General features: G+C 34.9%; 4 protein-coding genes across 5 annotated transcripts; 1 reads left to right on the forward strand and 3 right to left on the reverse strand.

Annotated features, from left to right (window-relative positions):
• Positions 1–318: 318 nt before the first annotated feature.
• Positions 319–4,835, forward strand: LOC108216201 (DEAD-box ATP-dependent RNA helicase 42). Its single transcript, XM_017388895.2, has 8 exons — positions 319–964; positions 1,653–1,698; positions 2,400–2,449; positions 2,625–2,666; positions 3,326–3,439; positions 4,169–4,247; positions 4,331–4,402; positions 4,495–4,835. The coding sequence occupies exons 1-8, from the start codon at positions 387–389 to the stop codon at positions 4,540–4,542; spliced, it is 1,029 nt and encodes a 342-aa protein (XP_017244384.1). The 5' UTR covers positions 319–386; the 3' UTR covers positions 4,543–4,835.
• A 539-nt stretch (positions 4,836–5,374) lies between these two features.
• Positions 5,375–7,936, reverse strand: LOC108217498 (probable leucine-rich repeat receptor-like protein kinase At1g35710). The gene has a single exon (XM_064092464.1). The coding sequence runs from the start codon at positions 7,819–7,821 to the stop codon at positions 5,467–5,469; it is 2,355 nt and encodes a 784-aa protein (XP_063948534.1). The 5' UTR covers positions 7,822–7,936; the 3' UTR covers positions 5,375–5,466.
• Positions 7,937–8,934: 998 nt separating this feature from the next.
• Positions 8,935–21,542, reverse strand: LOC108215552 (putative nuclear RNA export factor SDE5). Of its 2 annotated transcripts, XM_017388036.2 has the most exons (13): positions 21,351–21,534; positions 21,191–21,247; positions 17,723–18,279; positions 15,661–15,686; positions 15,366–15,443; positions 13,423–13,490; positions 13,078–13,322; positions 11,982–12,058; positions 11,851–11,907; positions 10,737–10,804; positions 10,555–10,655; positions 10,398–10,468; positions 8,935–9,367 (listed from the first exon to the last, which is right to left on the reverse strand). In XM_017388036.2, coding segments are annotated over exons 2-13 (1,464 nt in total). In that variant the 5' UTR covers positions 21,193–21,247; positions 21,351–21,534; the 3' UTR covers positions 8,935–9,253. The 2 variants fall into 2 exon arrangements, with proteins under 2 accessions (XP_017243525.1, XP_017243526.1); XM_017388037.2 differs by lacking the exon at positions 21,191–21,247 and having other exon boundaries at positions 21,351–21,542.
• A 378-nt stretch (positions 21,543–21,920) lies between these two features.
• LOC108218945 (nuclear/nucleolar GTPase 2) lies at positions 21,921–27,808 on the reverse strand. The gene is made up of 12 exons (XM_017392131.2): positions 27,703–27,808; positions 27,367–27,623; positions 26,745–26,878; positions 26,159–26,288; positions 25,861–26,015; positions 25,444–25,545; positions 25,239–25,343; positions 24,644–24,772; positions 24,036–24,176; positions 23,540–23,640; positions 23,027–23,084; positions 21,921–22,358 (listed from the first exon to the last, which is right to left on the reverse strand). Exons 2-12 carry the CDS (start codon positions 27,617–27,619, stop codon positions 22,059–22,061), a joined length of 1,608 nt encoding a protein of 535 aa, XP_017247620.1. The 5' UTR covers positions 27,620–27,623; positions 27,703–27,808; the 3' UTR covers positions 21,921–22,058.
• Positions 27,809–27,908: the final 100 nt, after the last annotated feature.

Here is a 27,908-nt window from a genome sequence, read left to right on the forward strand (position 1 = left end):
TATATTTGAACAAAATAAATGAAGAATTTGATATATATTCCTCACCAAATTTAATATTAAAAAAACTAATACAAATGTATAAAAATGGATCTCGCCAACAACATATTAAATGTAGTTTTATGATATTATTTTCAAATATAAAATTCTGAAAATTTTAATATATTGTATTTTTCAATTATTTAAAAAATATAATAATTAAAGTTACTGAGAAATGGGCCCTAATAAGTAGAAGTCGGGGCAACATTGATAAAATGGGCCGCTCCGTAGTGATGGGCCGAGATATCAATAAACCTAAAATGTAGCTTGAATAAGCAATACAAGCCCGCTGTATTTTCTTTTTGATAATTAGCAGGCCCCCTGTGTTGGTGCCAAGCAGAAGCTCAAAAATGGGACACAAATCTCCTTCAATCGACGACGAAGAAACTGCAGCGATAGCTCCGGCTTCGTCAAAACGACATCGTAAACCCAAACGAGAACATCATTCCGATTCGGACGGAGAAGAAGATGATGATCATATCAACGGCGCTGATAAACACGATTCAGACTCTGATTCCGATTCCGGCAGCAAGCACAGCAGTCGGAGCTCCAGGAAGCGAAGCCGGAGTTCAAAGCGAAGATCTCGGCGAAAATACAGCGACGATGAGTCGGAGTCCGAGTCCGAGTCTGATTCGAGCTCTGAGTATTCCGACTCGGAGGATGAGAGGCGGAGGAGAAAGAGGAGAGAGAGGAAAAGGAGAGAGGATAGAGAGAGGAGGAGGAGGAGAGAGAAGGATAAGAAGAAGAAGAGAAGTAAGAGAGATGATGATTCTGATTCTGATGAGGATGAAGATAGGAAGAGGAAGGAGAAGAAGAAGAAGAAGAGTAAGCGGAAGGAGAAGAGTAAGAAGAAGAAAGATAAGGGGAAGACCGGAGCGGTTACGAATACTTGGGGGAAGTATGGCATTATTCGAGAGACTGATATGTGGTATAGCTTCGTCTTTCGATGTATTTACATGTTATTTGTGTGGAATTCGTATATATGCATGATTTATTTACATAGCTAAGCATTATTAGAGTAGTAATAATGTTGAATGCATTATGTATATGACAACTAGAATAGTTTTCCTTTAGGTTTAGTATAACGTGGTGATGTGGCTAGCCTCTTTTTATGCAATAGCCTGGTTAGTGTGAAAGTAAACCACTAATGCAAACTTTTGTTCTCGGCTTATTGATGTTTAGTTTTTAGTTTTAGCCTTTAGGGATCAAGTACCACATTCACATTGCCTGAGATGCAACTTGTAACGTGATAAGTCTTGCTTTTGGCAAGCAATTGCATTGCTAGAAATTCCTAAATGATCTGCTTGGTAAAATTAATTGTAGTCAGAGGCGCTTGCTAAAAACAGTTGAAATGAACTGGATTGCTAGAGCAGTTTTGCCAGAAACATTATTTTTTCCTAGAAATTACTACAGTAATTTAGTTATGCTGGTATTCAGTCTCTAGTCTACGTTGCCAATCTGTTAAAGTAGTGGGATATGACTGTTGAAGTTCTTAAGGTGTTTTTATCTTTATTAAATGTGAGTTTTGTAACGTGTGACCTATTGGTGATAATATTATTGTGGTTTTTTAATAGTTTATCTTTGTTTCCCTCAGTACTGATCTATCTATTTTATAGGAATAAGAGACCAGAGTTCACTGCATGGTTGCTAGAAGTAAAACAGGTATTTTTTTTTTGCCACCATCTGAAGAAGTATATAGATTTTCTTTTGTGTGCATGAAGTTTTTGTTTTACCTTGTAATACTTATGTTGACCTATTGATGTGCACGCTCAGTTAAAGTGATAGAACCTGGGGGCACCTTCTTGATAATTTGGTCTTTTGAATGGACATATTAGTTCTCATGGGCTGTCAAGTTGATTACAACCCTCCTCAACCCAATTTTAAACTGCTAATTCGTTTTTCTCATATTAAGTGACAGTTTGACACAGTTGTTTTATGTTATCGATTTTTCCTAGATGTTATCGCGCACAGTTACTGCATATATTTTGTGATTTCCATCTAAAATATACCCTGTCATAGTCAACTTCATGATTTCTACATCATGATTACTCAATTTATTATTGTTTCGAAGGATTTAGTTAGAATGTCAAATCCTACAAGAAGTTATTTTATTTTTTGTAGGTGTGCCTTTTTCAAGTGTATATGAACTTAGTCGAACAAACTTGTTTTAAATGAAGCATCAAGCTTGGTGCAGTTCAAGTTTCCCTACTCTCCTATCCTGAAAAAACTTAATAAATTATTGATCTTATTATTTCAAGTATACTGATGTATATTAGCAAATAACTTCCCATAATCAGTTAATTGTGTCTGTGCCGTGCTAATGCTTTTGATGGGATTTGATCTTTGCAATTTTTAACTAACAGGTGAACTTGGAAAGCTTGCCCAACTGGGAAGAGAAGCAAATGTTCAAACAGTATGTCTATAAACTGGTCTCTTTTCAAATTACTATTCCATGGCCTCAAGTCTTATGTGATACAGTATGTTGGTTAAAAGAAGTTCATAATATTTTCATCTCCACAATTTTTAGTGCTATAAACTATTTCAGCACTTACTGAAGTCTATAAATGCCCTGGCCTGATATTTTTCAGATTCATGGAGGACCATAATACAGCAACTTTTACTTCTAAAAAGTAAGTGGCTTATGACTTCTCTGTTCCTTCACTCTTCTAATGCTATCTCCCTATCTTTAAAATAATGTTGCACAATAATGATATGATGTGTCCAGAGACTCGAGAACCCGGAAGTAGAAAAGGTTTAAGTTCAAAATTTGATATTTTTAATATGTGTGTATAATGAGCTTGAGTGTCCTGTATGGACAGTGGACGGCTGAATGCAAAAAAATTTGGAGGATGGAGGATATTCTGAAAATTTTCTTCTCAGCCGTATTGTATATATTAATTATTTGCTCTGCGTAATATCACCAGCATTATTACACATTTTTTATGCACCAAGTGAAAACCTAAATACTTGGATCATCTTTTATCCTTTCTCAAATCAATGTTTTGGTACAGTAACATTTTATTGTGGGATCGATATCTATGTATGTACTTGAATTTTAAGAATCTGGTATGCACTGCTTTCTTATGTTGGGAAGACTATATGTCTGGTTGTCGGTCATGGAGTCATGGGTATTTATAAAGAAAATATATTGCTGTTTATTTAGTGATGACCTTCTACACACTCTTTTGCAAGCCTTGTTTACTGCATTTCACTTCAACTCCTTGCTGTAATATTCCGAACATCAGTAGTTGACATAAAGTTCTCATCATTTGCTTTTGGTTGTCTACAGATATTATGACCTTGATGCATATCACAGACGTAAACTTGAGAAGCAAGTGAAAAAAGGTTTCAAAAAGGTTGTGGACTCTGAGCGTATTGTGTTTAATGATGAAGAACAACGCCGGTAAGTGTTATTGCATGTTGCTTTTGCTTTGCATTTGCAATTGTCAGACGTTAACTGTCTTTGATGGCCAATTCATTTATTAATATATATTTAAAAGCCACCTGTCCTCATTACATTAAAAACTTGCTAAATTTATTTTAAAAGTGATAGATATATTATAATATCATTATATTATCTTCGTTTTAGTTTAACAGAAGTGAAGATTATTGTTGCAGCACCGAGTGTTATGGATTACGCAAGTAGTTCTGTAATTATTAGGCTGAGTTGGTCAAACCACTCGAACTGAACCAAGCCCATCAAAGTACACATGTTGCTTACTGGTTTGGCTCAGTTTTGCTGGGGATGAACAGGGAAACCAAGTAAAATTGTTTGGTTTCGGGCTAACCAAATTGATCAAGCCAAAGTCTATAATTTCAGAATACCTGTCAACCCATATTCCTATATTTCAACTCACTTCCTCACTCTCTTTGCTTGCCAAGGATATATGTGATGCTTGTGTGGATTGATAACCACTGTAAATCCACCATCTCAAGGATAAGAACTAGGAGAAAAGTTGTGTGGATTGGAAAAAAGTTGTATAAATTAAACACTGACCTAACTGAAATTGGTGCATCGGTATGAGTTTGGTCTGTTTTAGTATGTGGCACCAAAATTCGACATGCCAAAACATGCACACGTACCATTGCCTAATGATTATTAGCTATTAATACACTTGCTATATGTTTTCAGGCTGGAAATGCAGAAGGAACGTGAAAGACAAAAGGAAGAGCAGGTGGAAGCACTTAAGCTTGCAATGCAGAGTGGGCAGGTATGTTTATGTCGTATTTATTTGTCATTGTGCTACCGTGATGAAAGTAATTCTCATCATTTCTGCCGGGCTCAAATCTGTAGGCTCAAGCGATGAAAGAGCAAGCTCAGCTAAGGGAAGAAATGGCTTACCAGTACAAACTCGGGAACTTTGAGGTGAAATTTAATAATTTGCCTTCCACCGCCATAGTGAAATAACTAAATTTTGGTCAAACGTGTCAACTAAATTTTATGCTTTATATCTTCAGGCTGCAGCTGCTATTCAGAGAAGATTGGACCCGGACGTTGCCATGTAATTGGTTTATTTTGATCTTACTACCCAAGTTTCTGCTTTTCAGAGAAGATTGGACCCAGATGTTACCATGTAAATGGGTTATTTTGATCTTACTACCCCAGTTTATAACCTGAATTTGATTGTACTTGGCATGAAGCCAAGTGCATCCTCCTAAAATTTTATAATAGATTGTAGCAGCAGTAATGATGTTCATTCTTCTTAAAAAAATATCCTAGAAATCATTAATGATGTATGGTTAAAGAGACAAAGTTTTTACTTGCTGATATTACAAATGGGCACTACAACTTTTTGTTAGCTGTTATGTTAACACCTGCTGTTGATAGTGGTTTAAAATTGCCAGCTAGAATATATGAAAAAAGAACCCAGACAAACAAAATATATTCTGCTGTTTTTTACTAACATTCTGCCAAGGCCAAAGAAACAAGATAATTCTAAAATATAAATTCTTTAAGCCTCAACTTGACAGAAGTCGGAGACAATCCAAACGACACGGTAAATGAAATCAATAAACTTCTTCAACTGAAGTGGTATAGATAGATTTATCAGTCGATATCTTCTGAGTTCTGGAAAACTCTTTAGATACTTCATCCATAGATGGCCGAACCCTGGAATCTGACCTTAAGCACGCAAATGCTTGTGTCAAAACAATGATAATGTCCTGTTCTTGATGTCTTGTTGGACGCGAGAGGCGTGTGTCTAGTAGATCACACAGCATTGTACTTTTAGCGGATTGAAGATATGTGAACGATAGAAGGAAGTCTCCTGGATGGCCTCCCATCATGATTTCTAATGCAACAACTCCAAAACTATATACATCACATTTTTCGGTCACAGCCATTGTGTATGCAAGCTCTGCCAAGCACAAAACCAAGGGACATTATAACAGATTTTGCTGCAGAATGTAAAGTATAAAATTGTGAGACGGCTAGAAAAAGAGATCACCTGGGGCAATATAACCAAGAGTGCCTGCAACCATGGTCCGATTAGATGAATCAGGGTCTAGCAACCGTGATGCACCAAAGTCTGCTACAAACGCCTCCATTTCAGAGTTCAACAGTATGTTATTACTTGATATGTCTCGATGAACTATAGGTGTAGTGCAATTGTGATGCATATAAGATAAGGCATTTGAAATACCTTTCACAATGTTTACTCTCTCACTCCAATCTAATTCCAAGGCGCGGGCATCATCCTGGAGGGCACTGAACAAGCTTCCTTTCTCTATATACTCGTAAACAAGAAACATGCATTGTTTGTGCATGCAGAAACCATAGAGCTTCACAATATTCTTGTGTCTGATATTGGACAACACTTGTACCTCATTCCTAAAAGTTCTGTCGGAAGCTGGCTCCTGGGCTTCCAGGCGATTAAGTTTTTTAAGCGCCACAATGTTACCCCTTGGCAACATTACTTTATATACAATGCCATAGCCACCAGTTCCAATGCAGTATCTGCTGTCGAAGTTATTTGTGACTCTTACAATGTCTTCGTATGCAATCTTTCCATCAAAGTTCCACACTGAACACATGTCACCGTTCCTTACCTCCATCCTGTTTTGATTTTCTGCAGGCGTATGCCTGCAGAAAAACACGGAGGCTAGTATCAGTAGTATGAGGCCAATGGTAAGGGGGGTAACTATGTAAAGGACGAGCAAGACCGACTTTCTGCGGCTGTAAGTCCTTTTACCATCATAAAGGTTGTTATACGAAAAATCACATTTGTTGTTCAGATAGGGATAGTTGGTGGGAGGGATTGTACCTGAAAGATTGTTATAGAAGAGTTCCAAGCAAGTCAAGTTTAACAAACAAAAAAACTGATTTGGTATGTTTCCAGTCAAATGGTTGTTATTCAGTGTCACCGTCTCCAAAGGACAGTCTCCAAGTTCTTGTGGGATGTTTCCACTGAGCAAATTGTTGGAGAGGTTAAGATGTCGTAGACTGAAGAAGTTCTTGAAAACAGGCACGGATCCAGTGAGAAAATTATGAGAAACATCAAGTTTAATGAGCTTAGTGAGGTTAGCCTGTTGAAAATCTAAAGAGCCATTCAGCTGATTACAACTGAGGTCCAGGTTGGTGAGTTTAGTCAAGAAGCCTAACGTCGATGGGATTTTCCCTGTGAGATTATTGTCACTAAGGGATAAATTGACCAAATTACTCAGGTCTCCCAATTCTGAGGGGATGACACCGGTGAGTCTATTGTGATTCAGGGATAATTCGACTAAGCTACTCAGGTTCCCAATTTCTGAGGGAATGTACCCGATGAGTCTATTGTGTCCGAGGCCTAAATAGGTAAGACCCTTTAAGTTACTTATTCCAGGGGGAATAGAGCCACCAAGAAGATTGTTTGATACATCAAGCACTATCAGATGAGTGAAGTTAACCAGGGAAGAAGGCAATTCACCGGTAAGCATATTGTGATCAAGTTTTAGGTAGATGAGATTAGTCAAGCTGCCAAAACTCGATGGAATTGTCCCTGTGAGATTATTGTCATTAAGGAACAAGCGTTCAAGCATAGTCAAGTTTCCTAGTTTCAGGGGAATGAGCCCTGTAAGTTTATTGTAACCGAGGTTTAGAAAATACATACTGCTTATGCTACTAATCCCCGAGGGGATGGAGCCCCTGAGATCATTGACAGATACATCAAGCACCTGTAGTCGAGTGAGGTTCACGACAGAAGAAGGTATGTTACCAGTCAGATTGTTGTTGTTGACGGTGAGAGACTCGAGTTTTGTTAGCATTCCAATCTGGTCCGGTATGCTTCCATTAAACTTACAATTGGAAAAATCAAGCAATTTGATTCTCCTGAAGCCACTGCTTATTCCGGAGGGAATAGAACCACTGAGAGGATTGTATGATATTATAAGTGTGTCCATTCGAGTAAGGTTAGCTAGTGAAGAAGGCAATTCACCAGTGAGTGAGTTATTAAAAAGGTTGAGATATTCGAGTTTTGAAAGCATTCCAATCTCGTAAGGTATGGTTCCATAGAGGCCGCAGTTAGAAAGATCAAGTGCTTTGAGGTAGGGGAAGGAAGACAAGTCGAGTTTTCGAAACTCATCATCTATGTAACTGTCGTATAGATTTATTGAAGTCACTTTATTTTTCTTGTTGCATTCGATGCCATTCCATTTACAATGCGACGAATCCAAATAAGTTCCTGTCCACCATCTCGAACCGAGAAGAGCTTCCCTCTCTGTGTTCCTTGCTTCAGATAATGCAGATGAATTACTAGAGACAATGGTTACCTGTAGGAGTAGATAAATTAGCCAGGAGCATGATGCCATATTTTGCCTCACGTTGCTCCGCGAGTTGAAGGGGTCTGAGATAAGACGAGTGTGTGAGCGCGTTTAATTATAACTGGAATAAGAAAAACTCATGAAGCATACAGGCAATGGTTGATGAGAGATTCAGAGATTAGAAGCTGATGAAGGATGGAAAGATATATACATGGCAAGACAGATCAACTTGCTTGAATGATTAATATTGAGTAAGTACTGTATTAATCAATTAGATATGGCAGTTAATTTTATTCTGCATGGAAACTACGGTTATATTTAGTTGTTTTCCTTGATTAGTATAGAAATATCTTTCTTATCAGCTTAGTAAAACATAATTTTTTATTGAATTATTTATTCAATTGAATAATCAGGATAAAGGAAAGATGCAAGATAATATTACATAATTTTCGTATTTTTCTGATATGATGATATGTCAATATTTTCGCACTATTCCGCTGATGATACTGCTCGATTGACTGTGCTTGGATATTTAATTTATTATTTTATGCGTCCAATGCCCAACAGGTGCTTTATTTTACTTAATATTAAATTTTTGAAAGTATTATTCCTCTTACCTTACTTATTATTGAATTTTAAAAACGTTATTTCTCTGATATTAACTATTACATGTTATTTCTCCTATATTAACTATTACCCGATATGATTATATGTGGGATATTTTATATCCTAGTATAAAGTCATTTATATTTAAGGATGATGGACCTGTTTCTCCGGGAATTTTAATTTATTATTTATTTATTATTTTCTGAACATTAGACAATAACAATAAGATTGATTTTATTTATTTGTATAATAAACATATATATATATCATATTTTACTGTATTAGATGTGTATATATATATATATATATATATATATATATATATATATATATAATGTTTATTCATAAAAATTTATCTTAGAATATAATATTTATATTTAATTATTTATATAGTACTATCATACTATAACATGATGGGAAAAATACAAGAGAACACTCAGACAAAAACATGTTACGGAACGATCTAGAAAACAAAGGAGACACAATCCTAAATATATCATGTTCACATCAAGTTGAAACACTAAAGTAGGCAAACTCTAAAACTGAACCCCGACAGTCAAAAAAGGATGGCCCTCAGTAATTCTCCATATAATTGTACTGCATGCAATACAAATTGTTATATTCCTTTCCAACATGTATATGAAAAGAAATATATAGAAAATTACCACTTCACAGGAATGTCACCAGTCACCACTTCTATTAGAGAAGAACAAATTCGAATTGTGTTTTTTTCTACTGTCTGAATATAATCGGAAACAATAGAATTGCATCCAAAAATTTGTGTCCAAAATGTATTCCCCAAAAAATAACTGGTGCTTAATGCCTACCAGTAAAGTTCTGAATCCCCCACTTGTGTCGATCAACAAGCCTTTGTTCACTTAGCAAAGCTCAGGCGTTTTGGATCGATCTTGTCCACTCTAATAGCAATTATCTGCCCACTATCTTCTTCTGTCCATCCTATTGATTCCTTCTCCAGCAGTTCTATGATCTGCCACAAAATTCAGGACAGAACCACAGATATTAAAAAAGTATAACCCACCAATATAATATTTGGAAAATGACACACGCATATCACATTCACAGGGTATGCATTTTTATACTAATTTCCTTTTTCTGAGATACACCTACATGCTGTCCACATAAAATTTATTCTAACAATTATCTACTCTCATTATAGTCCATATTGTAGGTTATTTCAGGTAGGGGAAATATACTACACTATGAGCTCATCAAAAGTGTAAAAGGCTAATAAATGATACTCATTTCCTTGGTACACCCTTATTTATATCTTCCACATACTCCCAAATTGCTGATATGATCCGAGTGATTATGTGCATCTTTGGTATGCGTATAAAGTCCTAAATCGTAAACCCCACATATCCGTCACAAGACTCACGACTGCATAGGCTCATATACTCATTACATTGCTACGTGTCCGATGCAAAAAAAAAAACCAACTCCACGGAGCAATCAAACTTGAGACCTACAGGCTACAGCACTCAAGCAGGCTGGTCAACCACTGAACTACAGCGTAGTTGTGTGCAAGTCTGGATACACATATTTGTGTATTTGACAGGTAAGAAGATGATATCACAAGCAACGGAAATAGCTATACTGATTTTTAGTTTCTTCCACTATAAATTGTTCATTATGAGTATATCTCAGTAAAAAGGAAGGCTAACACTTAAATTGAACACTTTACAGATTATAGTTATCAAAATAATATCCCGGTGATTAGACAATTGTTCCAACATGTCAAGTCATAAGGCTTCATCAAACATGTTAAAGCTAAATATTTATTCCACCAATGTTATTGTTCTACAGCACTCACCCATCTCCCTGAGAGCAAGGGGGAGAAAAACAAAATGTGAGATATTATGCTAAAGTCCATAGGTAATTACTAAAACCTACGGCATATCTCGAAAGATGATATTTTGGTAAATTGGAGTTCATCACAATGAAGCAGCACCAACTGATAGACGAAAAGACCTTTATTCTAATATAGTTGAACTACATACCACTTTTTTGCGAGCCTCTCTTTTAGCATCATTTTCATTGCTACCAACAAAGACCTTGAGATGCGGAATAGCTAAAAAAGCAGAAGCAGAAAACCATGTCATTTTCCCAATTTAAAACCAAGATGATGCATGCAACGAATAAGACAATATGACCTACCCTCGATGCCAGAGAGAGAAGTTAAATGAGACTTCAGAGAACGTCGAGCTTCCTTTGGCTCATAATCATGCAGATCAAGAAACACTTCTTCATTCTCATTACTGCAGCAAATAATGGAACATGAAGACTATTCTTATTACAAAACAAAGAGAATATATAACAAATATGGATTTTCGCTTGACCTGGTTTCGAGAAGTTTCTCTGTAGACTTGTCATCAGCTTCCTGGGTTTTCATTTTAAAAAAATTTCCCTGTAGTCACCCAGAACGTATGAAGTGTAGCAACTCAGCGAAAAAGACCAAAAGAAGTTAATCTAAAAAAGGAATTCTAATGTACTTTTGCATGTATATTGTCAAGTGAAGTAGAACTATTTGAGTAATGAGAGAGAAACTGAGGAAAAAAGCAGGTTTATAGAAAACAATATTAGCATGGTAAATTAAAATTTAACAAATTCATATATTCTAAGTTAATAAGATGAAAACATAACTTATCTATTAGGCCCTTTACTTGAGCCAGTCATAATTAATGCTCTTGATTAAAGATTGAAATAAAGGAGAGGCTGAAAATGAATTTCTGGTGGATTTAGTCGAGTTAATTGTGCATTGTGTCAGTTACAAATCTAAAAGAGTTGTTTCTTGGGACAAAAATATCTTAGCTCAAGTATAAATAGAAAAAAGGTTTGCAGGTTGAGGAAGGCATGGATTAGACATTAATGTACGTGTAAAGGGTGGGTGATCCCACGAATACCACCTAGTTGTGTAGAAAGACGGTGACTGTCTGTGGAGAGAGGGTGATCTCTAGAATATCACCCGGTGCGTGTGTGTGTGTATCAATAAAAGAACTGTTCTTGTTTGTGAAGTCTGTGGTAGCTTATATATATAATTGTATATGTGTGTGTGTGTGCGCGCGCGCGCTAACATACACGTTATATATGTATAGTAGGCCTGGATCCCTGCACAGGTCCTAACAATATCACAGTAACTAATTAGTAGCGTTGACTATCTAGTCAGTCCACGAGGCACAGGGCCAGCGGAAAATAAGTAAACAAAAAAAGATGGGAAGAATATATAAGAACTAGGGACACAATGCACAACCAAATATTATTAAAATTATAGAGTAAATCAAGAAAACTTTAACCACCTACATGGTAGAAGCTCATAATGGCCGACTATATTTGGCTGTTCTTACTTGGTGAATTTTATCAGTAAGCAGCAGGGTTAGAAAGCAAGATCTAGAACTCATATTAGTAACACTACTTGAAAAAGCTTTCAACTCAGCGAAAAGTTTGAAGCCCTACCTGTTCCATCAATTTTTCTGACAGCTCATAATCCCCCTTAACATATGCATCAGTAGCCTGGCAGGAAGTAAACTTGTGTTTATGGCATCAACCAAGGGAGATTAAAAATTTGTCTTTAATACTACACTTACTGCTTTGTAATACTCTCTCATTGTAGTAAAATACTCCTTGTGAGCTAGTCGTAAGGCATCATAGCTTCCATGCGGTTCTACATGCAGATTGCCACATGGACAAAAAGCATTTAACATTTAATTAAGAGAAGCTATAGGTATAAATCAAAAGGAAATCCAGGATCTGCAAACTCATTCCATAACTACAAAACTAACTATTGCTAAGAATATAAGTACCCATTTCATTGACGGCTTTAATTTTGGTAACAGAAATAGTTCCTTACGTGATGCTAACTCCAATTGATTACCCTGATGGTTAACCTTCTTTAAACGGTTTTTCTATGTTGTGCCCATGGGCACACACTAAGCACCAAAATTGATGAATTTGGATGGTTTCTATTGGCTTAGTCTCTTTAATAATGGTGGACCCCCTGCATTTACAACCACCACACCAATCAAAACCCTCCAATTCTATAGATTTTAGTGCTTAGCATGTGCCCATGGGCACACTAGACAAACCCTTCTTTGAAAGCATTTTCTTAGTCCATAGACACTAAATTGAAATGACTACTGAAACTTGATATGACATAACTTTATATGGTAGTTCACAATGACAATTTACATCAAAAAGAGTTCCTAGCACCTTATGATTTTGGGAGAGTTGATCATACGACACCAAAAAAAAAATTACAAGGCCATGTTATATTTAAAAGTATGGCATCCATTTAGTGGCTTCCACTAGCACCTTATGATATTGGGGGAGTTGACCATAAGACACAGTATCGCAGCTTACGTACAGTAGAGGTCTTAAGTTTTACTAGCATCTTTGTTGGTTCCTCCTTGGTGAGATTGAGCCTTTAATTGACCCTGTAGGCTTGTTATCATGGGAAGGATTATCATTTTAAGATTCTCGAACCTTTACAATAATCGGTGGACTAACATTATCATTTCATATTTCACTTCATTAGTATTAATAAATACAATGAAGAGGGTGGGACTAAATAGTCTGCAGCTCTATACAACAAAGAGATGAGATTACAAAGATTAGATACAAATTAGATTATGCAGGTTAACTCCTGATTTCACATTACCACCCACAAAAAATAAGAATGCTTACCCTCCTTGACCACTTTTGGTTTTGCACGAATCCTAGGTTCCACAATTATGTCTTCTGGAGGCTCGAGAACCGGCCTACCATGTCTTCCTCTCCTCATTCCTGTCACTGGGCGAATTATTCTTCTTGGTGGATCTTCAATTCTTCCAGCAACATTAAACAAGGAGTTCATAATATCTTTCTGGAGTGTGTCTTTATCTTTTTTAGGTGAATTTGTTTCAACTCCTGTGAACATACCCGTCTCGGTACTGCAGGGTCAAAAGAAGCTCAAATGAGACATTCCCTAAAAAAATCAATATTGCCATATTGGATTCAAAGGATAGACTTCCCTAAAAATATTTAATATACCTCCTTGCAGAACCTCTGACAGGCTTCATTACTTTGTTGGAGTGAGAACCTTCTGCTTCAAGAGATTTCTGCAAGAGGTGTGAAAGACATGATCAACTTTGACTGTATGGCATACATATGCAAATAATTACTTGCCTAATTTCTTTGAGAACCTAGTAGCAAGGCTCCTTCCTCTCTACTTCCATGACCAGTGTTGTTTAAGGCGCAAATTGTAAAAAAGCGCAAGACCTAATTTTGAAGCGCGAGGCGCCATTAATCGCACGCCTTTTGACCCCAAAAAAATAATCACAAATTTAACAAGAAACTAATACTTAACATAATCTTAACATTCGAACATAATAAAAAACATAAATAACATGATGAAGAGTGAATTAGAAAAGTTGGGAATCAGAAACCAGAGAGGGATGAAGAGAGATTAAGAGAGACAGAGAAGAAAATTGAGAAGAGCAATCTGCACATACGTATATATCTGTATGTATATACTGAGAATAAAGAAAAAGACTTACGTTTAGATGGAGGCTGTGATGTTTAGATGATACCGGGTCTTATGAATCACTTTAGGGTTTTCTCCTTTTACCCCTTTTTTAAGGGTATTATTATAAAATCCCAAGCCCACAACTAGATGCATACCGGACCCAACAACCCATCACACGCCAGCCCAAAAGTGCTAGCAAATTGGTATACATTAGTTATTTGTTTGCCCTTATAAAGGGCCCAAATACTCTTTAACTAATTAATGTGGGATGTTACTATTATCGTCTTTTTGTTATAAGCGCCTTTTTCGCTTTAGTAGCGCCTTCTGAGCGCTTTTTGGACGATTTCAGAATCGCACTAAATCGCTTAATTTCGAATCGCACACCTTGCGCCTAAGCGCGAAGCGCCGTTAATCGCGCCTTTAACAACACTGCCCATGACCGAAAGGCATGGGTCCATATTCTTATTCCCCTCTCCACATATATTTCAAAATCGGATGCATTGAAAAATATATACATGCAACAAAAAAATAAAATAATATCTATCTATCTATCTATCTATATATCTATATATATATATATATATATAATTATATATATATATATAGGCTTTTGCTCAAATGAGAACTGGTGATTTTATAAAATTTAAAATTTTGTTAGCACAAAATCACCAATTCACCAAATTCGAAATTTCATCTTTTCAAAAAATCACCAATTTCAAGTACAGAAATCACCGGTTCTCACAGCTCTCATTTTAAGAAGTTCTCACTGGAGCGCGACCTTATATATATATATATATATATAAAATTACTAGCCCATAAATTCAGGAAATAGCAATACATATTATCAAAAAAAAAAGTGTAAGGGGCTCATCAAATAATTATAACCCTCCAAATTTCCGATGCTTTCAAGACAGTATCTCCATGGGGTTCTGCCTCCTAAATTTTCTAAATTATAACAGGAAAAGTAAAATATCGAGTGACATGCAATCAACTCATCCCTTGAACGATCTGAAGAAATAATTCATAAAGAGTGATTTGTAAATACTTGGAAGCTGATATATCTGAGATAAAGTAAAAACTGACTACTTTTCAAGTGAATGCATGTCATTTCTTTAACTATTCGTATTAAGAAGCATATCCAGATTCCCTAAAAAATATATAAATATGAAGAAAATTTTATAAGCTTAAAATTATACTCTTTTACAGCATCAACTCAATTGATGCTTCCAGTCGCCTACTTCAATGTTCCAAAGGAATTGCAAAATACTCTGGGATTGTCATAGGCTATTTACATTACACCCACAATTCATATTAAGTATTACTTTGTTAGTTAATATTTACAAGAATCTGTTCTGCAGGGTTACAGATAGACTGTCCTAAAAGGGAGTCTGAATTAAGTGACAAATAATTATGCAGCTAAATCGAGATAGTATGCATCATATATCATATACAAGGACCCAGAGCTTACATTTGGAGGAAGCATGCATGAATCGTCATCATTCTCATTAAATCTTGATGCAGACATATCTAAAAGTTTTTCCATGCTCTAGATGACCACCAGAAACAGACATTATTAGATGGGAAAGTAAAGGCAAAAGTAAAATTTATTAATATATGTGTACAGAAGGATAAAATGAAATATGAATAAATGCCTTTACTTCTATTTTGTTGTATGTAAATTCAACTGTGTAAGGAGTGAAGTATAATAATTTCTGAAGCTACTCCTATTGGAAAACATCAAGGAAATCAAACTGAGGACTTACCTTGTTGACATCATAACCACAAAGACCTGCACAATTAAGAAGTAATTTTGCATAATATTAGAAAATTAAGTTATATTGACTATTTATAACAAAATTAATGCTTAATATCGGATATTAGTCATAGGCAAGTCATAGACTACAAAAGAAAATGTGGTTTCAAAACAGCTACACAAGATAACAAGAGACAAGCAATTCATTAATGTAAACACTGTAAACATCAAGTAATTTCAACCTAATTGATATTATTATTATATATAGGAAATGAGGAAGGACATCTAAGCTTTTGCTAAACAAGTTTGAACAATATAATCAATCTATTATAACAAGTATCTCATAACACTTGCTACAAGGACTTGAAAAAGAAATGCACGATTCACCTATATAAATTTATAACAAGTTAAGTGGGAAACCACTAAACTGGAAAAAGGTCCAGCACGAACTCAAAGATATATTGTAAAAACATAAATTCATGTATCCTCAAACAAAAGGGGTGTGTGTGTGTGTGTAGATAGAAAGATAGATAGATAGAGAGAGAGAGAGAGAGAGAGAGAGAGAGAGAGAGAGAGAGAGAGAGAGAGAGAGAGAGAGAGAGAGAGAGAGAGAGCTACATATCATTACACATAAACGAAATGCATGCATCATTCACTACATGAATTCCAGTTTGGTATTTTAACATACAAATATATATACACAGGAGTACACTTGTAATACCTACTAAAGGGATAAACCAAGATAATAAAGCCAGAAACTGGTAGTATGCTACTTCGTTTGCACATCACTAAAACTTGATCTGATAGGGGTGCGCTCTACTTAGAACCAATCCTTAAAATAGAACCTTGGAACCACTAAGGTTCTGCTGCAGAACCCAAAATTTTAAATAGACTTTCAGGATCTAAATCTTAATACATGTTTTTGGCATCGTTATGTGTGTTCAAAAGCCCCGTCCCGGGCCATCGCACGGAAAACTATAACCGAAAATTTTTTTATCCGGCATTAATTTGGAACCGCGTGCATCTAAAGCACCCTTTACTAAGATCAATGTAGTTGTATGTAAACCCAGAGCAATAGCATGATGAACTAAAAAGTCTCCAGGGCCTATTGTTAAGAATAGTGAATTACTAGTCTCATTAACAGCATTTAACCAACCGGGCAACTATATGCTTCGACGAATCGACCCGCATTGAATGCTGGGCCATTTGTTGAAGATAAAAGTGCTGCAAAATCTTAGTTAACTTACCTAAGAGGTATAAGTTCTAAAAGTTCTTAGGCTAAGGGTTCTAAGATGAATATGACCATATATATATATATTTCAAATGCAGGAATCATTTATTTAACAGAGCACACAGCAAGTCCACCCACACCCCCAATAGGGAACTAATTTGTTGTGAGTGTTAAATTTCTTGTAATTAATCTTACCCAGAAAAACTGCATTTTTCCTCTATTTAAAATACTGCTCAACAGCTCAAGTTTGAAATTGAATCTTTGTAAACTTACCATAAAATAAATTACATATGCCGATCTATTTAATGAGCAGGAATCCTCTAAACCAGAAACCCTCATAATCTTTTATATTTGCAAGAAACTTCATACAAAAACTTCAAATATTGATTTGCTGACTACATGAACCTATGCTTCAGTTAAAAATCCATAGTTTGGTGACAACACACAACACAAAGAACATTACGTTACTAATATCATAAATTAATGAAAAAACAGTTTGCCTCCTATCATCGAGCAATTTATAAGCAACTAGTAGATTATAAATCATCAATGAAGTTTAGTACGAAGTAGGGAACCAAACACTTAACTCGTAACCATACTTTGATGGTAAAAAGGGCAACAATTACTACGAAATACGATTCTTTTGACACGAGCTGAGATTAAGAAATATTACACATGAAGATTGAAGAATTTCATTGAGTCACTTATTAACGAATGTCATAAAATAAAAAACTGTTGAATGCAATCATAAATTATATTCTCCACTACAGCGTGTGAACCCTGCACTAATTTAAGTGTATAACTAGCATTAAATCTAAATGCACAAGTAAAAAGTACGTACCTAGGACTTCACGGATAACACCCATGTCCAATTTGAATCCATCCCCAAGCATTTTAAACAGGAATTCTTCAACATCATTTTTCATTGTTTCATTATTTGCTACATAGTCTGGAGAGGACTCAACATATACCTCGGAGGGTGGTAAGTTCAATTTCAGTGGTTTTTCCACTGCCACTGGCACATAAGATGAAGGCTTTGTCTTGGAGTATTCCCTTCCAATGACACCTGAAACAGTTCCCATTGAAATGGGACGATTCCTTTGCTTTGGTGGAATAGAATTTCTTTCCACACAAGACTTCTCGAGAAAATTATCTGTTGGCAAATTTGAAGAACTTGCTCCATCAGGATTCCCTTTGGATCCTGAAGGACCTGAGATGCTTCCCTTATGATGACTAAGCAATTCACCAGCTGCATATACATCGCGACCTGCCAGACAATAAGCTGATGCTATATCCTCAAGAGACACTACTGAACTGAAAGCATCAAGTAACAGCTCCAAGTTTTTGTTATCATCATCACAGTATGAATTGTTCGAAGGAAGCAATTCCATCTTCATCCTTCACATCAAAAGAAGCAAGTACAATCAACACACAGATAATTGTAATGCACAGAGGATACATCACTTAATAAAACAATGATGTATGTTAATATATGAAAGACTTAATTTGATAATCTTTGCAAAATAACATTTACAAGTACGACCACAATGAAAGGGACGAACCTAAAAACCATTATCATCAACGAAGGATGTACTGTTATGTTAGAGTATAACATGGCCCAACTTTTAAATGCCAATTTTAAACATTAGAAAAACTCAATATATCATGTAGTTCATTTAGGCTGTAGCAGCAATACAGATAATAAAAACCCCACACACAATTACTCCAGAGCAGTGTGTTTTTGTGTGTTCTTTTTCCAATTACTTCAGAGCTATTAAAATGTTTATAAATCATTTAGCAACAACATGTTCTTAAACAGCATGTAACTGGGAGCTTTTTATCTGCAACGGTTCAATTAACTTTATCAAAACCTCGTACGGATTCAAGCATCATTTCACTAGAAAATATCAGTGACTCAAAATGTAGAGGTGAAACATGATGTGGTGAACGTGCTCTATCTATAATACACATATATAAATATATTGGCGTTCTGTAAAGAACGCTCTTATATAAACAACTAGAAACAACAAACAAGATATTTAGCATAAAATATCATTTGATTTTTAAATTAACTACTCGTTCTTATGCAAAAAAACATATTATATAATGAAATGCAATATATATAATTATGCTTGAACATAACATGATTATGAAAATTTCATTATACCAAAAATGAACCCCATATTTCATTCAAGGTTTTATACTAAAATTCAATAACGATTTAAGTTTATAAATTCAGAGATTCTACATTAAATCCTACTCCCTCCGTCCCTCTCAATTCTTAACATTGGGGGGGGGGGGCGTGGCACGCACTTTAATGCGCCTAAATAACATAATTTTATAACTTTTTTTCTAAATTTTCTTTTTCTGAATAAAAGCTTAGTGTCTAAATTTTCATTCAGAAAAAGAAAATTTTAAAAAAAAGTTGTAGAACTATGTTTTATAAGCGCATTAAAGTGCGTGTCAAGCAGTGAAAAAGAAATGTTAAGAAATGAAAGGGACAAAGGGAGTATATATTAAGCTTAAGTGCGGTTTCTTATCTTAATCTTAATAATTCGCTTTTTCTATCAAAAGAATAAAAACGTGGACCATGTTCTTTATATACGGGTTTTCTCTCTAGAATGCCACTTTCTGGTAGTGATTACATAAAATTATAAACAACAGAGAAAATGTAAGGTCAGATTATAAATAAAACAAAATCATAAATAAATTGTGTGAAGGAGATGGCTAAGGCAAGAACATGATGCAAACTGATACATAGATAATGAAAAACATACATAGACCACTCTTAAACATAATAGGTCTTCAACTAACATATAACGACCATGATTATAAATTGACAGCCTAAACAATCACCACAATCAAATAAATTAGAGATAAACGATGAATGATCAGTTAAAGAACTAATATATAAATGAAAGACAATATGTGAATTGAAACTTAAGCTTACTATCGATGGATGGGAAAGCCGAGAGTGGCCGCAAAGTAGGTATGTGTTTAGGGTTTTACTCGCAATTTCTTATTCTCTTAGGTATCTCTCACGCACTTCTCATTTCTGTATTTGCCTTGGTAGCGGAGGTTTTAACACCCCATTTGTCTCGCCTTAAATGAAAATAATATAATTATTATCTTTTTGAGATATTATTCTTATTATTATTAAAAAATGTTGAAATTATTATTAAGGATACTTTATATTGATTTAATATTATTATTCAATACCTTTTCAATACATTAAATTGAATATTAATTGATTTAAATTTACAGAAACAAGAAATAATCGTAGTGGTTATAGATATTTTTGCATATTAACTATACACAACTACAAATGTACAAGACTACATGTGACTAGGTGAGCACCAAGTTTAGTATTAATTTTAGCCTGGTGTTACAATAAATCTTGCATACGTTGGGTCCACTAGTAACTGTTTTATATTTTCTTTCCATATTATTATTATTATTATTATTATTATTATTATTATTATTATTATTATTATTATTATTATTATTATTATCATTATTATCATTATTATCATTATTATCATTATTATTATTATTATTATTATTATTATTATTATCATTATTATCATTATTATTATTATTATTATTATTATTATTATTATTATTATTGTTACTACTGAATATGTAACTCCGGAATATTGTATACAGCGGAACCGGGATTTTAAAGATCTTAGGAAAATATTTTAATATTCATACCAATTTAGCCTTAAAGATATATATCATTAATCAATTCTGAAAATCAGCCGGGATTTGATTAGACATTATACTAACATCCGAAGATAGTTGGCTTCCGAGTTTCCGCCTCCTCCCCCTCCCCTGATTTCTGCCATTGCTCGTATACAATACTAAAAAGTTTTAGTTAGATATGGACTCCTAGGATCACAATGTTTCTAGGAAAAACCCGAAGTTATAGAACAAAACTCCATAGTTTTGTCTTGTACCAAATTTTAACACATATAACTTGTTATTAATGTTTTATCAATTAACAAATAAGTTAAAAAGTTTCCAAACACAACTAATAGAAGCAGCCTAATATGTATTAAACCTGTGCTTTGGCAAAAATTCATGCATGAGTTAGGGCTTTCGCTAAGATTTCAGTTCACAGTACAAAACCACTAAAGTTCATAACTAACACGACGACTCAAATAATAAAACAACAAATCTACTTTCACACGAACACGAATACATAAAGTAATTCAAACGGTATTCAAATTGCCATCAAACTAAGGACGCTCTCTCTAGAGTGTCGAAATAACAATGCAAATTGATATAGAGATAGCGAAACACATACATAGACACACGACGTCTTTAACTAACAGATAAAGATCATCTTTATGAAATCATTCACCTAAACAATCATCGCAAACACAATTAGTAGAGATGAAAAATAAATAATCGTTATTATATAAAAAATTATAAAGTAAAGAGACAATGTGTGAATTGAAGCTTACTCTAGATTTGATCAACGGGATGGAAAGCGGAGCAGAGTAAACGGAAAGTGGGGACTTGCTACTTAGGGCTTTTACTCACGCTTTGTTATTCCATCGTCTCTCTCACACGCAATTCTTATTTCTGCATTTGCCTGGTACTGTTTAGGTTTAAGTAAAGAGCTCCGTTTTTTTCGCCTTTATAAAACTAGTTATATATCGTTCTTGATCTTGTATGTATATATTTCATATTATAACATATTTTCATTAAAAAAAAATTGCTAAGAGGATTGATAGATAATTAAATTTAATTATCTAAATTTCTTACTAAAAAAATTTAAGAATTTTTGAGATACGTTTTTTTAAAAACTTTAAATTTAATTATCAAAATCTTTTATTTATGGTTTGTAGAAACCAAAAAAAAAAAAAAAAAAAAAGTGACAGAAAATTATGTATATATTTCTCCACCGTTCTTTCCCTTTCTGCTCACAAGGTAGAAACATGCAATGATATTTCGACACATGTTCTTCGCATTTTAATTTGAGAGCTTTAAAGGGGGCTTCAAGTGTGAGTATATTTTTGATAAATACAGACTGCTGCTAACGTATAAATAAAGATATAAATCAGGTGCTTACAAAAAATTATCTGACATAGCATCAAGTATAACTCTCTGAATAAAAAGAAAAGCACATGTACTTTAAAATTTTAGTCCGGCAAGTGTTCGACAAAAGTTTAGGAACTCGTGGCTGGACACGGCTCAGTTGTTTCCCCTCTTAATTCAGTCTCACTGAAGAGCTCCTCTTGAACGGGTACTTCTTTTAGCTGCTGCGAAGATATAACATCTGCAATCGCCTTTCTAGCTGCTGCCTGCTGATCATCCTCTATCACCTTGTCCTGCTCCAGACCTGGCCCAGCAGGTTCCGTAGATGACTCTTCTTCTAGCTTTGGTGGTGGCACAAAGAAAGGTATCTTGCCTCTCTGCCAATCATGGAGAATCATCTTCCCTGCAGTCATCAAGTCAGGTTCACCTCCCTGTGATCAACCATTAAACCATTAATGAAATGATTCAGTACAAACAGCATTACATAGACATTTCCTAGAATGGTCCGAATGAGCCTGCAAAGGATCTAAGACATTCAGCATTAATATAAGAAAGTTTTTATTTTGGCCAAATAATCTTTTGAGAATTTAGATCCATACAAATCACTTGTAGGTTATAAACTTGCAATACTAATCACATCGGTTACAAGCTTAAGTTGGGTTCTCAGAACTCCTGTATAAGTCTTAATTATTATTATTCCCAAGTTTACCATCACGTCTATAATCTGGGAAATGGGAATGACAATGTTTTCCTGTACAATAACATAAATCTAAAAGAGTTCTAGCTACAAACTATTTATAATAAGCAGAACAAGACATCTCTAACTTGCTAAAAATTAAGTAGCAAAATAACATAAATACTTGTGTCATTTAGACATTTACTCTCTTCTTGTAAAACATTAGGTGTATAATAAAACTGAAACCTTATTGTGTTATGTGTATATGAAAAAAGTTTCACTTGTGGTATTTAAAGAAGGAAGCCTTGCGTTTGTACACCAAAAAAAAAATAACCATGAAATATTTCAGCAACACTTTCTTACCAAAATATAGTAACTGCCATGCACACAAACACAAATAAAGAGACCATACAATCACTTTACCTTCAAAAGTTTGCCGGTGAGTCTGCAGAGCTGGACCAGAAAATCATTATCGTCCTCCCTGATAACCAAAAAATCAGCACTTTGATTAACAAACCTACTCATGATCTGTACTGACAATGTAAAGATAATCACTTTTTAACTGATAAATCATCAACATGGTAATGTATGTATACTCCAGGAAGATTAGATGAATCCCATTGTTTATAAAACCTTCATAAATTAATTGCAAACCAGAGAGGAAGAGGGTGTGAGCTAATAAAATGAAAATATAGTAATAGATTTAATCCTGGGGCCTTAGATGGATTTTTTTCCCTTTTCAGTCATTTCTTCCCAACATTAAGTCACAGAAAAAAAGTTACACATTACAAATATAATTGTCTATCTCATTTTTGCCTTAAAGCTTAAGGAACTTGGAGCTACAATGACTACAAACCCACTTGTACACATGCACATGGCCAACACTAGAACTAACCACCATGTCAAATATATATACATAAAGAAAAAACAACATACCATTCCTTTATTTTGTAAGCTCTTTCTAAATGCTCCTTTTTCACACGTCTCAGTACTTCACCAATGTGCTCAGCAGCATCAGGCAAGTTTGTGACACGAACCTAGTAATAAAAATACTAGTCTGATCAACAAACCGGATATTTCTATATTTAGCAATAAACAAGTAACTATTTAAACAAACGTCAACAAACATTCTAATCCAGATTTTAGTAGTACATATAACATAAAAATCCAAACTGTGTACTGCTGTAACAACATTAATAACAAAAAAGGTGGCCAGTAGACATAGAATTAGCAACTTTAGAATCCAACTACATCATTGGCAACATTAGCTGTCTACTTCCGTAAAGTTCTTGATTTTTATAAATATACAGTACAGACACAATGATTGAATTTCTTGATGATAATTCTCCTGCCTTTTTATGATGTGGTCGCAGTTGCTATATTGGATAAAGTAACGATAAAAATGAACAAAGAAGTAGCCCAAAAAACATACCACGCCCTTTAACACAATATCAGTTTCAGAGTCATTGCTTTGGTAAACAACTCCAGGACAGTCGATCAAAAAGATTTTCTTCGTAAGTGTAATGTATTGCCAAACTTTAGTCTCTCCAGGAATAGGAGCCACCCTGCATACCTTCACTCAGAAACAAAAGATGATTAATAAATTCAGGTTATATTAATAAACAAAAGAAGGCTATAAAGGCAACAAGTAATCAGGCCCAGGTCTTGTATACAAAACAAAACATAAATAAAAGACCGTCTCAACCAACTAAAAGTAAATAATAAATAGAGATAAAGATCAGTCAAAGCATCACATCACAGCCTAAAAATATTGCAAAGTATCAGCAGAACAGAATATCTAGAAATATCAAACAAACAAATTAGATGCTTATGCCTAGGCATTACATTGCACTACAAACAGATTAACCCCAGGGACCTCACTAGATAGTCTGGGAATGTTATTCTTTCTACTATCCCATGATAATTCAAGTTCTTTAATACATAGAAGTATGCAAATGGTGCATATTCACACATGATACAACATGATAAACACATGCTTGCATAATTAACGATGAACTACAGTCTTAGAATATGACTTACATTTTTCGTTCGTAAAGTGTTGATGACTGATGACTTCCCAACATTAGGATATCCAACAAATCCCACACTTATTGCTTGCTTGTCACTTTTTAAACGAGAGAATTGTCTCAGCACGGATAGAAGTGACCCCTACATAGCAGAAAATCATACAAAATCACGTAATGATGTAAACACCTGATATTACATAACATTGTATTTCAGAAAAGCTTATTTAAATCTCCATCATTACTGTGAGCTTGTACCATCAAAATTTCAATCTTCAAAATAACTATCACGAGGTCTTACTTATGAATACTGGCACTTAACGACTTAACCGCATGACAATTATTATGAATTATATGGACTCATGAACAACGAATTTAGATGCTAGTGTTATGCCCTTTAGAGTAAGCCTCTAATTGAAGACAATAGACAACTGCTGTCCTAGTACTTATTTATAATTTACTCTACTTGGTACAATTATTTGTCAATCTTGTATTGTCTCAATATTCTACTCTAGCCTCTGTTTAGTATTTACACAAAGTATGTAGCCACTCTCGTGTATAAATCTGTATAGTAAAAATGTTGTGCATCAGTATAGTGGTCAATTAGTTACCTTGCCAAATGACTTGTTAACGCTCGCATGGAACGCCAGAGTAGGATATTCCTTTGATAGAACCCTTAGCCAGCCTTTTGTTACCCAAGCAGGAACCAGATCACACTAGAAAAAGCAACGAAAAATGGTTGGACACTTTTTCAAACTAAGTTAAACAAGAAACAGCAGGCCATACTTCTACAACTTCAAAAACACAAGCAATAACCTTATTTAAAAGAAGGATCATGTGTTTGTGCTTGCAATTCTCTTTCAAATGCTTTTCCAGGTGATAGCATCTTGTACCCTGAGGATCCCTAGCATCCAAGACCTGTGTATTGCAACAGAAAAATATTGGCTTTTCTGTTTTACCCTCCAATGCAAGTAGTGGTAATTTTGATTACACCACCAATTGACAATTAGAAAAGGGCAAGGGAGATGAGTATAACTATGGCAAACATTTTCAGCCTATGCTAAGCAAGTTAAAAGAACTGAGGCTGTCCAAATCGATCAAAAGAATATATACCAGATAGCTTATTCTGAAATTTAATCTACAGTATATCAACTAATATATCACGACGCTACCAGCAAAGAGAATATAGGAAACATTTGTAGATGGGAAAAAGATGACTTAAAAACAGCAAACCTGAATAACAACATCTGATGAATCTAACACTTTGTAAAGCTCTCCCCATATCCGCTTACTTTGACCTTTATCAAACACATTATGCCTAACCAGATCTCTAAATCCATCTTCACTTGCTTCAAAGGCAGTGGAAGGATATTTCTCTTCGAAGGCATCTAAAGATGACACAAAATTGTGATTCATGGACAGAACTAACCAAAGTACATTAATGACCATAACACTTCTTTCTAAAAATTCAACTGCACACATATTATGCAAGCTACAAACTTATTATAATAAATATGATTTGAGTCTGTACCTTGAGAACCATCAGCCTTTTTGGCTAATGCCTCGTAATCTGAGACCACTAGCTTTGGACGCTTCCGCTTCCTTTTCGGCCCAAATGCATCAGCGAAGGGCTCTGTGTCAAGAAGATGAACTCGTGCTTGCTACATGAACATAGAAAATGGATCACACTCTGCTAATTAACCAAAAGATCATCAATAATCTGACTTCCTATGTCAAACAAAAAAACTACTACGAAAATCATAATAGCATGCACCGATGAAACAGGACTGCTATAGCAAAGGGAGTTTTCAATCCCCTACCATAGTAAATTGAGTTGGACCAACTTCTTGCCCAATTGACAATATGACACTACTAACATTTAAAAATTTCATATTCATATTCACATAATTTATGACTCTGACCACAAAAAATCCTATTGCATTAAAGGAAATCAAAAGATAAAGTGAGAACCTAAGTTCCAATTTCAAATTATTCAATTTGACACAAAACAGAACATATACTACAATCTATTTTAGCACGGAGGGAGTAAATTAGAGATACTGCATGAGAATAAGAGATAAAGACACCAAGTATACCTAACAGGGTTGCTGTTTTACCTTCTGATGGTCAGTTAAAAGCGACATGGGCAATTTTGTCCCTTTTAAAATCACATTATAGTTGTTTGATAAGCGACTCTCGAGCTCACCCCGGAAAAACTCGAGCTCTTTCTGACCAACAACTCGTGTGTTGCCTACAGGTGAATGAAGTAAACTTAGAGAGGCAGACATGATTAATCTACTAAACAGCAAAAGAGCAATTCCAATATCCAATAAATGAGACTTATAACCCGTTAGCCACATTGCTGCAAACATATTAATTTTAAAAAACACCAAACATTTATAAAAATTTACATATTATCACAAGACAGTATAATAACATAACATAACTATCAATCCTAGAATTCATAATATATATGTACCTTGATTTGCTATTACAGTTGTGTTGCACACGACAGGTTTATTAAATAAACTACTAATTCAAATTTAACCGTCATTCTTCATCATTTTCATTCTGCTTAATTAACGCAAGCAATTACTTAGACCACAATTAATTAAGACATTGAGCACATATAATAATAATTTATATAACTCTATCACGCTAAACAATTAGCACTAACTCATTTCCACAAACAACAAGCAAACAATTAGGATATCGAGAAACCGAAAAAGCGGTATATACCGAACCAGCGACGATCGGGCTGAATACGAGTAGACGGCAACTCCTTGGACTGCAAATCATGCTTAAGAATAGTTCCCTTGGAGTCACGCTTGGGGCGCGTATTGTACATCTTAAGACGCCGCACAGTGGCCGCGGAACGGCCGCCTTTGGATGCGCCGCCTTTAGATGCGCTACCGCCATTGTCTCTGTTGGCATCGAGCGAATGCTTCGGCTTTCCCGAGACGTTCACCGACTTCTCTCGCTTTTTTCCCATCGTTCTGTTGATTAACAAAATTATGTTAGAATTTTAGTTCGTGTACGTATGTGTGTGTAATTAAGCGAGTGCGATTTGAGTACCTGAGTTGAGAGGAGCGAGTTGAGACGATGAAGAAGAGGAACTAGGGTTTGTGCAGGGGAAAAGGTTTTATAGTTTCTGCAATTAAATTGATGCGGGATATGTGGGCCTGTAGCCCAATAGGCCGAGAAAATAAACTAGCCCATTAGTATTCAGTCACGCGTAACAGTGTTTTGGACTCCCATGGGTCCAGGTCACTTTTTTTTTT

This window comes from Daucus carota, chromosome 4 (genome assembly GCF_001625215.2).
Source record: "Daucus carota subsp. sativus chromosome 4, DH1 v3.0, whole genome shotgun sequence".
Lineage (NCBI taxonomy): Eukaryota > Viridiplantae > Streptophyta > Magnoliopsida > Apiales > Apiaceae > Daucus > Daucus carota.